General features: G+C 39.5%; 3 protein-coding genes across 3 annotated transcripts; 2 read left to right on the plus strand and 1 right to left on the minus strand.

Moving 5' to 3' along the window:
* The first annotated feature begins 916 nt into the window (after positions 1–916).
* LOC6041084 lies at positions 917–2,175 on the plus strand. Its single transcript, XM_038260497.1, has 2 exons — positions 917–1,138; positions 1,197–2,175. Exons 1-2 carry the CDS (start codon positions 1,010–1,012, stop codon positions 2,145–2,147), a joined length of 1,080 nt encoding a protein of 359 aa, XP_038116425.1. The 5' UTR covers positions 917–1,009; the 3' UTR covers positions 2,148–2,175.
* A 159-nt stretch (positions 2,176–2,334) lies between these two features.
* On the minus strand, positions 2,335–4,337 carry LOC6041086 (probable tRNA (uracil-O(2)-)-methyltransferase). Its single transcript, XM_001850341.2, has 2 exons — positions 3,840–4,337; positions 2,335–3,783 (listed from the first exon to the last, which is right to left on the minus strand). Exons 1-2 carry the CDS (start codon positions 4,228–4,230, stop codon positions 2,345–2,347), a joined length of 1,830 nt encoding a protein of 609 aa, XP_001850393.2. The 5' UTR covers positions 4,231–4,337; the 3' UTR covers positions 2,335–2,344.
* Positions 4,338–8,073: 3,736 nt separating this feature from the next.
* LOC6041087 (polycomb group protein Pc) lies at positions 8,074–15,599 on the plus strand. The gene is made up of 2 exons (XM_001850342.2): positions 8,074–8,631; positions 13,362–15,599. Exons 1-2 carry the CDS (start codon positions 8,569–8,571, stop codon positions 14,457–14,459), a joined length of 1,161 nt encoding a protein of 386 aa, XP_001850394.2. The 5' UTR covers positions 8,074–8,568; the 3' UTR covers positions 14,460–15,599.
* The last annotated feature ends 2,224 nt before the right edge of the window (positions 15,600–17,823 follow it).

Raw genomic sequence — 17,823 nt, forward strand, 5'->3', positions numbered from 1 at the left:
TGATCCACACGGACGGGATCGAAATGAAGTAAGAGTGAAAAAAACTTGACAATTATCATACAAATATCTATTTTCTGACTGAAAAACTCAATAATAAATATTCTTAAATTTGGAAATTGAAAATAAAAAATATGAAGAATTGAATAACAATTTTAATATTAAAGTATTTATAAATTAAAGAGCTCAACAATTTAAAAAAAAAAAAAACAGAAATTATAAGTCCAAATTCCAAAAGCTAAATATTTTTAAAATTTTGAATTCAAAATCAGAAATTTAAGAATTTAAGAATTTATGAATTTAAGAATTTAAGAATTTAAGAATTTAAGAATTTAAGAATTTAGGAATTTAAGATCAGGATTGCATGTTTTCAAAACCGCATTGGCTTATTTAAAATGTTTTGCTTGAATTTTGCTTTTTGCTCAATACACATGACTCGTCTCTTGCATGTCCGGCAGTTGATCGACAATGCGTTGACCAAAATTTATCAATCACAGCCCCAATCTGACCTAAAAAACTAAACTGCATCACCCCAGATTGTCAAAAGTAATTGTTTTGCTTGAAAAAACCATCCGTTAGACGATTTGCTCCCGGTAGATCCCGGAGCTAACCTGAGTTTTGTTTAGATTCGGATGAACACGAATGAACTCGAACCTAAATTAGCTCTCGCACAAGTACCGCGGTGGGCTTGACGCGGGTGCCAAATTAGCTTTGCAACGCAATTAGGTCCCTGCGGTGGAGATGCCCTAAAGGTCTAATCCAACTGACAGCATCTTATGCTCTTCAATGTCGAAATTTCGACCTTCCAGATCCAGTGCCAGCCGATTCTGTCCATGGCTTTCTACAGCCTTGGATCCTGTCAATGTGCAGTTGCATGCAAGTTGCACCAAACAAAAAAAAATAAACTGTCAAATTTTTGTTTACATTCAACAAAGGTCGTGGCTTTGTTCTGCAAAAGTTTGTGAATTTTCGTCAGGTTTATCGGAAATTCCGCGGAAAAAAATATTTAAACATGAGCAAACCGGTCCGGCTGGCATCCTTCTGCCGTCTTTGCTTAGTTAAATCCAATGCCTCAAAAGTGTCCATCTTCGAGGACCAAAGCGGTTCCGTGCTGGATCTGCTCAAGCTGATCGAACTCGAGGTAAGTCATATTATGGCGTTTCAGCTGTTTTGCGAAAACTCGAACCAACCTATTTCAGATCAACGCCACCGAAGAGCCCAACGCCGTAATTTGCTTCGAGTGCGTCGTTACGCTCGAAGGCTTCCAGCAGTTCAAGGAGCAGTGCCACACGAACGACGAATTCCTGAAGACGGTTCCACCGGCCGGGGAAGGAGAAGAGGAGGAGGAGGACGCTGCATCGTGCGCGTCCAGCGAGTTGAGTTGCCATTTTTTGGAGGACGATCCGATTGGGGCGGAGGAGGAAGGTGATGACGACGGTGTCGGGTTGGAAATTTTGAACGCGGACAGCGAGCCGGAAGAGGGACTGGTGCTGGACGAAGAGGAGGTTTGTGATGAGCCGAATGCGAAGAAAGCGAAGGTTGCCCCGAAGAAGTCGGTTCCGAAGCTGGACCTTGAGGAAATTGACCGCCAGTGCAAGGAGCACAACATTAAGGTGCATCGAAAAGTGGAAGGACCGACGCTAGACGACCTGCAAGTGCTGAAGGATTCGTATCCGGATTACTTTTACTTTGAAAAGGGCACACAAGCGCGGTACTACAAGCTTGTGTTCTACGGCGAACGGTTCCACGTGTCCAACTTTACCGAACGGTACACGTACTGGATGTGCATGCACCGGAAGAAGCGCAACTGTCCAGCGCAGATTTGCGTGCGGAACGACTACGGAGAGTTTGAGCGCCGGCACGAACACAACCACGGGGAACTGAAGGAAAAGGAGGGGAAGGCGTTCACGCCGCGCCAGGCCCTGCCGGAACTGTTCGAGATTTGCCGCAGTCGGGTGCTGCACAAAACCGCGATGAGGCGGAAGAAGATTCTGGAGCGGAAGCTGAAGGAGCTGGAGGAAGGCCCGGATACGGACGAGGAGGTGAACAGCAAGCCGTCGGCCGGGTTGAAGCGCGTTCTGAGGCAGAGCGGCGTTATGGACGGGTTGGAGGAGAGTGATGATGGCGAGAGTGACGAGTGGAACGAGTAAAGAGAGTTGTGTTGTGTTCTGAGATTGATTCTGCATTGTTTTCTCTTCGAAAGTCCTGACCACGAGCAAGGTAAGCGGAGAATCAGCGTTTGGGATTCGATTGTACTTCTTGATGGGTCGTCCAAATGGGCAAGTGCTAGGGGTTTCGGGGCTGTCCATCAGATGACCAACAACAAAAAACGGCAAGTTTAACAAAGTCAACGTGAATGTTTAAACTTACAGTCCTCCTCCTCGAACGGACACCCGTCCGGATGATTCCCAAAGAACCAGCACGGCCGCTCCTTCAGATCCACCATCCGATTCCCCCGGTTCTGCTTCTTCGCCTTCCGCTTCAACTCCTCCTCGGTTTTACTCCCAATCCCCCGCCGGGTAGGCAACCTCAACTGCACCGTCCCGTTCAACACCGCAAATATCTGATGGTTGTTCCGCAGCAACGTCTGCAGTCCGCCACATTCCGACTTGAGTGCCGCCAGTCGATCCGCCGGAATCAACCGGACCAGCTCGCCGATCGCAAGCGTCCCGCCGGCGTTCCAACCCTTCCCGGGAAAGTGCTCTTCGGCGAGGTGCCGCTTCGCGATCAACGCCTCGAACACAATCCGGACAATTTCGTCCACGACGCTGCGGCTGATCTTGGTGCAGTTCCGGACTCTTTCTTCGGCGGGCCGAGCTTTGAAGGTTGTGTCCGGCGTCCGGGAATCGATAAAGGTTTGGATTTTAGCGAGGGTCTCTTCAAACTGGTCCTCCCGGTAGGTTCGTTCCGAGCCGATCAGGCAGGTTCGCTTCGTGCTGGGGATTTTCAGGCGGTCCGTCGCCGTTTCAAAGCCGCAAACGGCGGAGATCTGCTTGGCGTAACGCAAAAAGTCCCCGTACTGACTGACGGACGAGTTCTGCCGCTGGAATTTGGTTCCGTCAAACTCAAACGCGCAACAAGGCAGCAGGAAGTAGCGACACCGGTAGGCACTACGAGCGGCCAGCACCGGAATCCAAGGGGAAAGCTCGTCCGAGTGGTTCCCGATGATCCAATCCGTGTCCGGGAAGAGGGCATTCCCCGAAGGATCAATAGATTCCACCCGAAGTGTCACGTTCCCCGGAAAGCATTCCCAAATTTTACGCTTCCTCAAGTCGATCCCCACTCCGGGATGTCCTTCGGAGGCCAGAATGTACACCAGCAGACCGTTGCCACAGCCAAGATCCACAAAAGACTGCAACGCATCGGAACCACTTTCCTCCCGTTCCTGCTTCCACAGCAGCAGCAAATAGGTGGCAATTGCGACGTCTTCGTAGACGAACTTCCGGGGATCGGTCGATTCCGGCCAGATCCGAACCATTTCCGTACCGTACTTCGTCTTCAGCTCTCCGTACAACCGGTTGTACTCTTCCAGGTCGTTGATTAGACCAAGCGAGATTTGCTCACCTTTTTGGTCGGTTTTCTGGACCAGGTTGTCGATCCACTTCAGAAGTCTTCGAAACAAGACTTCCTTCAACCAGATCGAGGACTTTTCATCTGAAGTCGGGGTTGATTTGCAGATTATGGACAGCGTTTCTTCCACCAGTTGCACTGCAAAGCTGAACTTTGGAGTAAGATTGTTCTCTTCGTCCTGAAGGCATCGAAAAGAAATCCGTTTCAATTCCGGGTCTGAAAATGAGCACACTTAAAAAATAAAGTTTCCAACCCCCCAACAAACTCCTCACCAACAATCGCCAAAACTTCCAGCGGCTTAAACACGTTCAAATTCCTAGGCAGCAACCTCTTCAGCACCAAACATCCTCCCACAAACCCGTTCAAATCCACTCCCTCCGGAAGCAGCTCAACTTCCCACCCCAAGTCATCGCAAACCTCCCGCACACCCTTCTCAATTCCGTCGTTCTCCCCCCCAGCGGACAATCGCTCCCGCAACCGGTCCACAAATTCATCCACGTCCACCGGATCCCCCCGCCGAACTCGGAACGTGGCCAACGTGCTCGCTCCAAACAGCTTCCGGTTCACGACGTGCGGCTTCTGGAGGTAAATGTTTGCGGCGCGGTAAAACACTTCCGGCGTGACGCCCGGGATGGGTTGCGTGGCGAGCGTGTGGTCGAACATTGTTTAGATTTGAAGAAATTAAATTCGCGATATTCAAAACCCGTACCAAAAATAATTTTTGTGTTGGTTGTTTGTTTATGTTGGAAATCACCTTGCTTGCATGCAACTAACAGCATGAGCTGGACTTTGACAGCTTAGGGGAGTTGGTCTTGAAGGTCGAAAATGCGAAATTTACTGCTGAGCAGGGTTGATTGATAGACACACATGAATTTTCTTGGTGTACTTCGATTTGATTCTGCACGCAAAATATTGACGAGCAGTGCTCGTGCTTATGTTAAGCACGCGGTGCTTATGATTTCCCGTGCCTATGATTAAAAATACTATTTTGAGCCCAGCCAAATATTTTTTTAAACCACGGACTTGATAGACCATGGTTCCAATTCAACACAAATCATTCCAGTTTTTTTTTATAAAATGATAACTGTTAACCAACAAATCTCATGAATTGCGGATGGCGTTACTAAAAATAGGGAATCTCTTTGATGGAAGTGAACGATTAGGGGTAACATTGGCAACCGCTCTTGCCATCGTTAGGTAATGTTAGCACCCGCTCTGTCCCAGAATGGTCGGATTGGTCCTATTAATGATTGGACCACAATCCGTCGTCTAGCTGCTCTCCGCGCAATTCAACGTCAACTCACAGGCGTTACCTTCAAAGGATGGCCCCTCGATTCGCCTGGAACAGTGGTACCGGGGCTGCTAAACAGCCAAGGAGAAGAACTCAGACGCAGAGCCTGTTGGTCGTTCCTAGTCCCGAAATCGGAATGAAGCCGAGGAAGCGAAGCCGGTCACAAAGGTCAGCGACGGGCGCTGCAGCCATCACTTGAATACCGGACCATTTCTGCTGACAGCAAACCACTACAACCAGTAAACCACATCCCCCGTCTGAACTGCTATTCCGGCGGATTATATTTTCGAAACATTCTGTTCTTGAATAACTGGAGTTGTCTATTGTTTCATACAGTATCTAAAAATTAAAAAAAGATTTTATACATTTGATCTCATGAATGAAAACAATATTTTAACAAACCTCTTGACATAATTTGAGAAAAAATCTGTTTCAAATAAGCACACGTGCAGTAATGTGCTTGTCTTGTGACGTGCTTACCAGAAAAGTAAGCACATGAAAATAAACAAGTGACGTGCATCACCATAGGCACTGAAAAACATGCGTGCTAGGTGATAACTTGCTACCCACCTCCTTTGTTTTCAGCGCGACACCGTGCATATCAATCTACCCTGCTGCTGAGAAGTTCTTTACGAAATCAGCCGAATTCTTAAAATTTTGGCTGAAAACTTTTAAATTAAAAATCTTCAACTTTCTACGAATATTCACCAACGCGAACTTTTAATCCAAAGAACGATCTTTTTAAATTTAGAGTAATTTTTCTTTGTGTGTATATACAAATGCCAGTCAACGGGAAGTGAGGTAAATCGGGAAACAATGTTTTACGGTTCAAAAACGTCAAAACTCTCAAAAAAAACCTTTAACTTAGACAAAATTTAAAAAAAAAAATCTTAAAATTCAAAATGCATCTAAACAGGCTTAAAAAATGCAACAAAATGCGATGTGAAACATCCAAATTGGTTGAATCTAAAGGGAGTTATTGGCATTTTGCACAATTTTAAAAACTCAAAAAATCAACTTGATTTGACCTGGAGCTTGGTAGGGGACATCTGGGACTACCATTTGAGACCGAGAACCAGCCCTCTGGCACCACCAGGGGGGTGCTAAAGGTCACCATCTTGGGTGATTGAGATTGATAACGCGCGCAAACTGCGTACAGTGCAAAAAAAAATATTTTTTTATTATTACACTCAAACCCCGATGGTTTGACACCAACTGTTGTCAAACGAACGGGGTCACTTTTAGTTTGACACCCCTTTTACACGGAGTTCACATACACTACCAAACGTTTGTTTTGATAGTGTGCGTGAACAACGTGTAAAAAGTGACAGTTCGTCACTTTTTAGTTTGACTTTGACCAACCAACGGGGTACAAACTAAAAAAGTGTCAATCCACCGGGGGTTGAGTGTAATTCAATTTTTGTTATAAGAAATACTGTAGTAAAAGTCAAATAACACAGTAGTTAAGTTAAACGTTTCATGTGATAAAAGTACAACTTTACATGAGGTCATCGGCCCGATGTGTGCTTAATAATCACAACTTTATTAGTTTATTTTGCAAATAAATTGATAAAAACCACCTCAAAAACATACACTAACTTTTAACCCTCTAACGCCCAGAGCTGTTTGCTTATCGTGAAAATAGTAAGCGGCTAAATTTTGGTACAATAATGCAGGAAATACTTTACTTTGACCCACAAACATCGAATTGGTGCAAAAAAGTTGAATTTGAAGTGGTGCACCAGAGCATCATCAGGAAGACAAGCAACTTTTTTTTTAAATCGCATAATCCTCGGCATAATCTTGTTTTCTTCAAATCTATTGGTTCATTTGTTTGAAAATGCTTTGAAATGTGTTAAAAACTTCTTATGCTTTGCTGTAAGACCATATTTCTGAAGTTTAAATTACAAATTTCAAAATCTCTGCATTATCAGATTTTTTGGACTGGCTCATTCAAAACTCACAAACAACAATTTTCATGAAAAATAAAGAAAATAATAAAACTATCGGTCTAATAACAATGTTTTGTCTTGTTTATGAATAGTCAAAACGTTTATAAACTTTTGTATTGATAAAAATAAGTTTTTTTCTGTAATCTAGAAGAAAGTGTTCCTGAATATTTAGCTGCTCATATGCCTAGGTGGTGTTCTGGTGCACCAAATGAAAAAAAATGAAAAACACTCAAAACCGGTGTCGCTGTTTGTGTGCATGGGGTGATTGGTTATTATAATTGAATAATGACATCATATGTGCAGTGCTTCTGGGGACGCGCAGTCCTGTTTTTTGCGATAACTTTCGTCGTAAATGATCGTAAAAATTTATTCCAACTGGCAGTTTTAGTATTAATTCATCAAACTATCGATTTTATGAAGACTAAAGCGTCATTTATTTACTATTTTTGAAATTTGCTCGCGTTATCTAAATTGTAAAAACAGTAAAAATATACTGATAAGTCCAGCCCATAGCACTACTGCTCGGCTGGCACGCGTTCGATAAAAAAAAACTTTTTAAATAATCAATTATCTATCTTTCCGCAGCCGGCTGCCTAAGAATTAAAATTTTCAACCGATAAACAAAATGCTCATGGTCACATCACTGCCACTCGTGAATCCTGACCTCATACCCATCTACTAACCCTCTCAAAACTCATGTGATACTTTGTCGGAGATGCAGTTGATTGGGCGGTCTCTATCACTCAAGTATCGGACTAACATTCCCATCCACTTCCCCGTGACTCTACCACTGGTCGTGGCCGGCGCCGGTATTGATCAGCATGATAGGGGCCTTTGAGAAGTTGCGAAGCGAGGAAAGATAGCACCCACTCATCTTCCACGGCTCGTGGATGTAACTTCTGGAGGTCCTGGTCAATAACGGAGTAGCAACTGCGGGTGGGCACCTATGCTTATGCTTATGCTTATTTTTTGGTTGTAAATTTTTGCTCGGGAGACCCCTTAGATCCCATTTTCTCGTGATAATTTTATCATATTCGTGTTGCTGGGTAAAATTTCACAACGTTCGTGGACTTGCTTTAAAATTTAGCTGTTTCCAAAAAAATAAATAATCCAAATATCCATGCAAGCCAGCATGACCACCCCTACCACATTTTCGATCTTCAAATCCATACTCCTCCCTACATTCGACCTCATCGACCTCATCGGCCCAAACCCCCTTCCCCCACTGACAGTTTGCGTTCGATCGCGAAAAACGACGAAAAAGAAAACTGTTTTGCTGTCAGTGCGCGTGCTGTGTTCAGGTCGGGGTTGTGGTCGTCCCTTCGAGTCTCGTTCAAAGTTTTACGTTTTTCGTCGTGAAATCTCACCGTTCGCGTTCCACTTCCGGTCCGGAAATGGTCCCCAGGATTCGTGCGGTGGCTTTATGTTAACATTTGTGTGAATTTCGTGCGTTAATTGTGCAAAAATTGCGTGCAAAAATCGGTGGTGTCTGCTGAGGGGGAAAAAGAAGACAAACCAGTTGTTCCAAGGGGAAAGAAGAAGACAAGTGTGTGTGCGTGTGCGTGAGAGGTGTCAAAATCGAAGCAGGCTCTTCGGTGGTGGTGTTGGTGTGGCAACCCTCTCTCTCAACATAAAACAAAACGCAACATCCAAAGCAGAAGCATAAAAGTTCTGGTCGCGAAAGGACGAAGAAACATCGTGTGAAGACAGACGACAGGATCAAGGTGAAATTCGAAAAAAATAACACCCGGCCACAAGATGGAGAATCCCGACGATCGGGTTTACGCCGCGGAGAAAATCATGAAAAAGCGGGTTCGATCGGTAAGTTTCGGCCGCCAGGCAGTCGCAATTTTCGCCCAACTTCCGGTTCCGGGTTGCTTTGTTTTTTTTTTCTCCTCCATCCGGTGGAAACTTTCCAGAAGGACGTCGTCCCCTCTCCCACCGAGCGGCCTACTACGATTCACTTTCTTTGCCCTTCCTTTCCCTCTCCGGCCTTACCCCCACCCATGTTTCTGGCACTGTTTATGTTTGTTTGTGTGTCAGTTCGCAGTGTTTCGCGTTTGGTTTGGGTTCAGTGTTTTCCTATTACGTCATGCACCTGTCCAGGCCGCCGCCGGTTCCGGCCACCCCCGAGCGCCACCGGCGTCGGAGCCATCGTCCGAGTTGAATTGCCGATACGCAATTAGATTTTCTGGGGGAAACTCAAGCAAGAAAATTTTATTGAATTAATTCAGTTAAAAATTCAACATAGACAATTTTCGTAACAATTTTGTTTGAAAACATAATTTTGCAAATTTTGAAAGGTTTTTGCGCGGCGTTCCCGTGCCCGCTTCTTTTCCTGGCATTCTGGTTGACCTTGACTGGTTCTTGGTTGGTTGGTTGGCGTTGATTTGCTTGTTTTTTTTTGTTTCAATTCTGGGTTTCGCGGTTTCCCTCGCGTTTCGCGTTCTCCTCATCGTTGCTGCTGTGTTTTTATATGTTTTTAGCAGAAAACAGAAGCAACAGCAGGTTGGTGTTTGGATTTTTGAAGCTGGAACACGCTAGAAGTTCTGGTGGGAGATTAAATTTGTATTTTGTGTTTGGGTTTCACTATTTTCTTATTTACTGACAATGTTTACAGTTTTTATACAATATATATTTATTTTCATTACTCTCGAGTTGAGATAGTTTTAGCCATATTTAAAAATATAAATATAAAACTTAAAAAATGTTTCAAATATTTCTCCCTGTTTAATAATTTATTATCCGAATTTAGGTATATTCCTCTTGCTCAGGTTAAAAACATGTAAAATGCCTCCGTAAAGATTGTGTTTCCTTAGAAGAAAAAAGTTGGTGGAAAAATTATGCGTAGAAGTGCGATGGGACAAATAGACTTAATATTATTTTTCATGAGTGTCCAAAAAAAGTATTTTTTATGTGTTTTTATTAAACAAATTAAAAAAGTCGAAATTTGCGTAAAACAATTCTGGAGTTTTTTTTTAAAAGGACCAATAAACCATTTTTTTTTTGTTTTTGCTTTTTGAGTGTTTTTTAATACCCCTGACTCAAGGCGGTTCTAAAAACACCCAAAAAGCAAAAACTGTAAATTTGGTTTATTGGACCTTTTGAAGAAAAAAACTTCAGAATTATGCGTAGAACGGCTGTGAGTAATAAAAAAAAACAGTAATCTTAAAATAACAAAATAAAAAACATCAATTGAAAATATATCACTTAAATTTTAAAATTACAATTTTTAGTTCATGAAAAATCCAAATTCTATATATTTCCATATTTCAAATTCTTAAATTCTAAAAGCCTAGATTTCTACATTTTAGATTCAAACATTTAGACTAGATTCAAAAATTCCAAAATGCCAAATTATAAAAACCTACATTTTGGAAATGTGCCTAGAATTCTTATATTTGAAATTCCTCAAATTATAAATTCTTAAATTTGTAAAATTCTATAATTCTTTAATTTCAAAATCTTTAATTGTAAGATTATAAATTACAAAATCTGAAATTCCTCAAATTAGAAGTACTAAAATCTGTTATGCTGAAATACAAAATTCAAGAATTTCTAATTATTAATTTGAAAATACTATAGTTCCAAAATTCTTGAATTCTAAAATTTTCTATTCCAATACATATTGAGAAAAAAAAATTAATTTTCTTATTAAATAGGCAATCAAATTTAAAAATCCTAAGATGAAAAATTTCAAAATTCCAAGTCATTAAATTTTAAAATCTTGAAAATCTTAAATACTAAAATTCCTAGAATTCTAAAATTCCAAAATCCAGAATAAAAAAAAAATTCTGAATATATAATTTCAATTTCAAATCAGTTAAAATTCAAAAATTTCTAGTTACAAAATTATAAAAGTTCCATAATCCAAAAAATATAAAATTTAATATTCTTATATCCAGAGTTTTTTTAATAGGCCCTATAAACATATGAAAGACAATAGCTTATAGGACCTTTAAAAAAACTCTGAATATGTTCAGTTGTTTTGCATTTACAATTTTCAAAAATGTAAGATTTGACGAAAACAAAAATTTTAGAGAAAAAAACTTTTTGCTGTAAAATTACAAAATTCACAAATCATAAAATTTCAAACCCTAATATTCCAAAATCCTAGAATTTAAAAATTTGAAATTTCTGAAATTAAAGATTCTAGAATGAAAAAAAAAAATCGCAGAATCGCAAAAAATAAAAAAAGTATAAAAATTGAAATAACGAGCCATGGTTCCAACATTTTAATGAAAAAGGTGTTTTAAAATGCATTATACACCTGTCCAGCTGTTTTGCCATCATCAGTTTCCAAAATATCTAAGGATTGACGAAAATTTTATTTTTTGCGAAAAATATTTTTTTTTTGCGGTGCTGTACATTGGAATTTCATAAAAAATGCAAAACAAGCCCAAACATGCTAAATATGATTATCAATGCAGAAAAATGCATTTTAGATTGTTTTCAGTTGACTAGACTTCTAATTTCATGGAAATTTTGAAGTTTTTTGAAAAAATATTTTTTTTGCCCCCTGATTTTTCAGACCAATTATGAAGGGGCGTGCGACGTAAACTTTGAAAAATATTTGCAACGGCCCTACTTTTAACATAAAATTCAAGTTTTGCGACCCCATTTTAGTCAGATTTGAATAGTTGATTGCCTGTTATAAATTACAAAATTGATTTTTTTTAAATATTTGATCACCGCCATTTTGGCCGCCAAAAATCTCCAAATCACTTAAGCGTAGTTTAGGGATCATACTTAAACTCGACAATCAAAAATAAGACATCGAAAAAAAAATGTGATTCGATTATCCGAAGCGAAATCTTTCCGAGACCTAAGGATAATCGAGTCTGAACTGTATTTAAAATTTTTGAAATTGGATGCCTCTGTGCGCTTTTGTTTTAACTGGATAGGAAAACCAGCAAGCTTAGTGCAAGAGAGTACAGAGGCATCAAATTATTGCAAAATCATAGAATTCTGAAATTTTAAATTCCAGTAATGCCAAATTCAGACTTTCTAACATCCTTAAATTCAAAATTATAATCCTAGAATTCTAAAATAAAGAAATCATAAAATTTTAAATTCTAAAAAAATAAAATTCAAGAATTTTCTAAAATTTTGCAAAAAAAAAAACTGATTTTAATTATGTATTGTTTGATCTAAATAATAAAATTTTGTCCATCGATTACTAATGATCAAATAAGAAATTTTGCATCATTAGTTTCTTCATACAAGTATCCATACAAATTCGGGGAAAGCCCATAGAAAATGTTGTGAAAACACTCGAAAATATGTATCTCGAAAAGAGATTTTCTGAGCGATTTGGTGTCTTCGGCAAAGTTTGAGTTCATCCCTCAAACATTACGTCCAGAGATTTTCGGGATTTCAGACCCAACTTACATATCAAAAAGGCAATCATTTTATGTTACCCTATTGAAAATGGGCATCGTGATTTCAAAAATCTGAATATATTTTTTCCAAAAAGTTGAGAAAATTTCACAGAAGTTTCACTTTGTAACATTTAACAAATCAGATCAATAGTAGCGAATGAAAATTGAGGGTCAATTAATAAGTAAAAATTAGAAAAACTCATCTTTGGTAATTTTTATTCTTTGCATTACCATATCTCAGCAATCTAAGGTCGGATCAAAAATGTCCAAAACAGCAAATTGTAAAGAATTTTATCATTCTTTCGATATGTTGTTTAAAGGGTGGGCACTATTTTTAAAATTAAAAAAGATAATTTTGTTTAATAATTTAACCTAAAAAATGGCTATTACTCAAAACTCAGTGCACTTTATAAATTTTTTTGATAAAGTGAGAGTTTTTTTTGAAAAGGTCCTATAAACCAAATTTTGAATTTTTGCTTTTTGGGTATTCAAAAACACAAAAAATTTGGTTTATAGGACCTTTTAAAAAAAAACGCTGTTTAAAAAGTATTTTTCGATTTAGAATTCCAATTCCGTCATTCTTGAACGACGAAATAGCCTACTGTTCTGTCCCAAAAATAACAGAATCGAATAGCAATACTTTTCAAAATAAATGCTGAGAAATTCTACTTTTCAGCACTAAAATTGGTGAACCTCGTTGGATAAATGTACGACTCGTGCCAAAAAAAAACACTATTTAAAAAAAATATATATATTAGCAAAAACTAAAACTTCCGTCATACCCTTTAGCTCAAAAGTTTGCACTTTTTGGCTTCTAAAGGAGGTATTTAACTATGACAAACAAACAAACAAACTCGCGCTTTTTCTTGTTTGATATTTTGCCAAACTCGCAAACAAAGCGAAATGTATGCAGGCTGACGTTTCTGCACACAAATGCAGGCAAATAAACAGAGCAGGCGACTTTGTTTGTTTGTTTGTCATAGTCTAATACCTCCTTCACATATATAGCAAAAATTGAAGGGGTAATGTTTTTCAATATCGAGTTTTCGCGATAAAAAGTTCTTAAAAATGGGTATTTTTTTAAAGTTTAAAACTCTGTTACAAAAATTAACAATTTCCCAAATCACAAATCATTTACACACTTTTCTCTAAAATTTTCTTCCCCCACAGGGCAAAGCCGAGTACCTGGTCAAGTGGAAGGGCTGGAGCACGCGGCACAACACCTGGGAACCGGAGGAGAACATCCTGGACATTCGGCTAATCGACATCTTCGAGCGCTCCCTCCGGGGTGGCTCCACTCCGAACAAACGCAAGCGCAAACCTCGCATCGAGAGCTCGGACGAGGAGGACGCTCCCGAACCGGCCGTACCTGCGCCAGCTCCGGTCGCCGTCGCTAGTCCCGAACCTGAGCCGAAACCGGAACCTGCCGCAGCTGCTGCACCGCTGAAGGAAGTCATTACGATCAAGAAGGAAAAGGAGGATAAACCCAGCAAGAAGGAAAAGGAGAAAGATGGTGAAAGTTCTTCCAAGTCGAAGACGGCGCCGGTTGGTGGCGGATCCAAGGACAAGTCGGACGTCGTGGTGCCGCCCCAGGCGCAGGTTCCCAGTTTGAAGATCTCGATTTCGCAGAACGCCGACAACGACACGGCTTCGAACAGCAGCGACGATCAGCCGTTGAGCCACAAGGACTTGGCCGGGACGACGCGAAAGGCCGAAGTGCTGTCCAAGGAGGGCAAAGTGGGCGTCACAATCAAAACCTCGCCGGACGAGGGAAGCACGAGCAGCCCAGCGGCCAAGATTCCGCGGCTAGAAACGGTACCTGCGGCGGCGGCCACGGTCACGACACCGGTCCCCAAGTCGGAACTCAAACCGACGGCGCCACTTTCGCCGGACACCCCAGCATCACGACCCGAGTCAAACATTCCACCCGCGGAGAACCACGTGGCTGCGGCTCCAGCGGCGGCGGTGGCGCTGGCGCCCCCCGCAGCAGCTCCCCAGGAGGAAAACAGCCCCAAGCGGCCGGATTTGCCCGTAAGCAATAACAACACCATCAACAACAACAACGGCAAACACCAGCACCACCTGACGCTGTCTCCCCGGGCGGCCCCTCCCCAGCTGTGGTTGCCGCGGGCCCAGGTCACGGACCAGGTGTTTATCACCGACGTCACCGTTAACCTGGAGACGGTCACGATCCGCGAGTGCAAAACCGAGCGAGGGTTCTTCAAGGCGCGTGACCTGAAGGATCTCAAGAGTGACATTTGCAACTGAATTACGCGGGCGTGTGTGCGTGCGCGGGCACAATTGTAAATAGCTTAATCTACCCTTTTTGATGATGCAAACTCACCTACAGACTGTACAAAAAACGGTAGATCGGGGTGAGGACTTGGAATGACAGAAATGAACTGGGTCTAGTGATAGTGATACGAAACAGCAACAAATAAGTAGTTTCTAGTGTTTCTTACATACACACACACAAACAAACAAGCAGCAATGGATGCTAATTCTGATATTGAGCGTAAATGTTTTTAGTTTGTAGTTAACTTTTGATCTACATAAACACACACAGCAGCAGCAGCAGCAGCAACAACAACTACAAAAATAAAACAGGAAAGATGCATGGAGTTTTAAGGGAAGTTAAAACAGCTCTCCCCTATGAAATATGTTGGTTATTTGTGAATGCAAGGGAGAAGTGATAAGCCAGAACTGATAATTACAGAAACTACATTTTACGAGCTTTTTTTTTTCGAAAAAAACTACTTTCGCACCTTTTAATCTTGTCGTTAGCGTTTAGTTTCACACCTTAATTTATTTAGTGTCGTTCTCCGCCGTAGGCGAACGATGATTAATTTTACTACAACTAAGTTTTTTTCTCGTAAAAAATAAACTTTAGCCATTTAAACAGATGATCGCGTTTAGATTTAGTCGTAATTGTGTAACCACATGATTTGTGTTGTAAGTTATTTTAGAAGTAACCAGGTTCCAAATTACCGTTTGAGCTTCATGAATCTTGTCAAAAGCATAACCAGCAACAACAACAAACAGGCAAAGCTTAAAAATGTTGAGAGAATCAAAACAAGGGTGTATTTTTTCGGAAAAGCTTGTAATTCTCGTTAATTACTTTACACTAAATTATTCTTCTGACCAAAAATGATTTTATTCGATAGAGATAGCATTGCTTTTTGTAATTTTATTTATTAGCGCGAAAGTTTTCTACCATTAATGAAAGGTAAAACCAAGTGAGATGTGTAAGAAGGCAAACGGAAATTAACAAAAACAAAGCAGTATGCATTCACACTACTTTACTTACCGCAAGGAATGTAATTGTATTTTTCTCCTAGTTTATAGAGGCATTGTTACACAAGTATAACAAAACACAAAACAATAAAGCAAGCAAATAAGTATTTAGAACGGGCGCGTTTGTTGCCGGCGTTGGGTTATTTTGTCCGAAAGTCATTTAACAGGTTTTATCACGTCTTGTTTCTGTACATCCCGAAATGTCTGTTTCTGCCTTTCTTTTTGCTGAAATTCTGTAGAAAAACAGCTAACCTACAGAAAGGCTTATCAAATACAAAGTTTGATTTTCCCACCATCCGCGATTGAAGAATCTTTATCAAAAGAAAATCTTTTGACGCTCATCAAAAAAAAATCGGAAGGGAGCATGGCTTTCCTTTCTCGCGCACAAAAATCGTTAAAAAGAAAAAAATATTTGGATCAGTCGGCGAAACATCGATTCCACTGCTACCCAGTTAACTCAATCGGAATTCTGAAACGGAAACCAATTCGAATCGTTTACGTATTCCGTTTCAAACGCAACAACCGGTACGTACACGAAATCGGTTGTTGCGTTTGAAACGGAATACGTAAACGATTCGAATTGCATTCCGTTTCGGAATTCCGATTGAGTTAACTGGGTACTCACGTCCCACAAATCAAAATTTCGAGCCAAACATTTCATTAGGGCACAAAACAAAAAAAACGCGATTCGAAAAAATCGCTGGCAAAAAGTGGACAACTTGTTTCAATTGCTATTCAAAAAGAAAGCTTGACTGGTGGTATTTTTACTGATGATACGTTAAAATACATCATTATCCTCAACTCTGCTTTAATGCTTCTTAATTTATAATGATTTTCGCAATAAAACCCATAATTAAAAAAAAAACGTTACTAAGTGCATCTCCAGCGCCGGTAGCAAACATCTAAGCGAATCAAATTTGCACCCGACGTCAACCCCACCGCGGTACCTGTCGCGGTAGCAAATTTGCTCTCAGTTCTTCGGGATTTCACTTTGCTACCCGCTATTCTGCAGGTTTGCTACTGCGGCAAATGGAATGATGCACGGAAAACTGAATCATGCACGGAAAAAAAAATTATTTGATTTTTTTATGCATAAAAAATGACAAATAAAAAAAATTAAAACAAAAATAAAAATTTGAAGAAAATTAGAAAAAAAAATCAAAAAAAAAATAAAAAAAACTGAAAAAACTTAAAATTTTAAAATTTTGAAAAGATTTAAAAAAAATTAAAAAAAAAATTAAAAAAATTTAAAAAAAATTAAAAAAATTTAAAAGCATTAAAAAAATTAAAAAAGTAAAATTTCAATGAAAATTAAAAACATTTAAAAATAATCAAAAAAATAAAAAAAATAAAATAATGACAAAATTTAAAAAAAAATAAAATTAAAAAAAATTATATTTAAAAAAATATAAAAAAGATCAAAACAAATTAAAAATTAAAAAAATATAAAAAAAAATTTAAAGCATTTAAAAAAATTAAAAACAAAACACGTCCTTTTTTGTATTTTAGAATTTTTGAATTTCTGAATTTTTGAATTCTTGAATTTTAAAATTTTAATTGATCTCGGTATTCATGAGCCGGATGCAAATTTGATTTGCACCCCAGCGCTGGAGATGCATCAAACTCTCCATATGACGAAGATAGGTGTTTGATTGGAAACGGTATATTTCCCCTATTGTATTTCGACAAAGTTTTTTGCTGCAGAATTCCTTGGTGAAACGTAAACCAAATTTTGTTTCGAAAGCAAATAGTAATAAGAATGTATGAAAAGTTCTCTTTATAACATAAAAAATTCCTTAACCACAAAAAAAAACTAATGAAAAAGAAAAGGGCACAATTGAACTTGAACTGGTTTGGAGTGAACATTGTTATGTGCCCTTTTGTGTTTTTTGATTTTTTCAATAGAAAATTGTTTGCTATCAATCTGATTCTTGGAGGTACATGCCCTCCCCTACTGGGGGTGTACTAATGAATGGAATAGTGGAATAATCGCAAATGTTTACGTTTTGGTGTTGTGCCCTAATAAAATGTTTGGCACGATTTGTAGAAAGGAACAAACATGAAACAAAATTTAAAACTTTCAGTTCCACCTCTTAACATAAAAACAATCTATAAATTCTGTCACAAAAAATATTCAAAACCTAAAAAAATAAACATTCCCAGCTGTCATCGCAGACTTCACAGAAGCTGGACGCAAAGATTAACTCCATGATGCACTTTTAATTTCTCGGTGGTGTCTTACCCCTAGTGCAAAAAACTGACAGCATTTATTGTGCTCACCTTTTTCAACATCTCTTGCCACCCCAAACGTCAAAAGTTATCAACAAAAGAAAAATCT

Source organism: Culex quinquefasciatus, chromosome 3 (genome assembly GCF_015732765.1).
Source record: "Culex quinquefasciatus strain JHB chromosome 3, VPISU_Cqui_1.0_pri_paternal, whole genome shotgun sequence".
NCBI classification, from domain to species: Eukaryota; Metazoa; Arthropoda; class Insecta; order Diptera; family Culicidae; genus Culex; species Culex quinquefasciatus.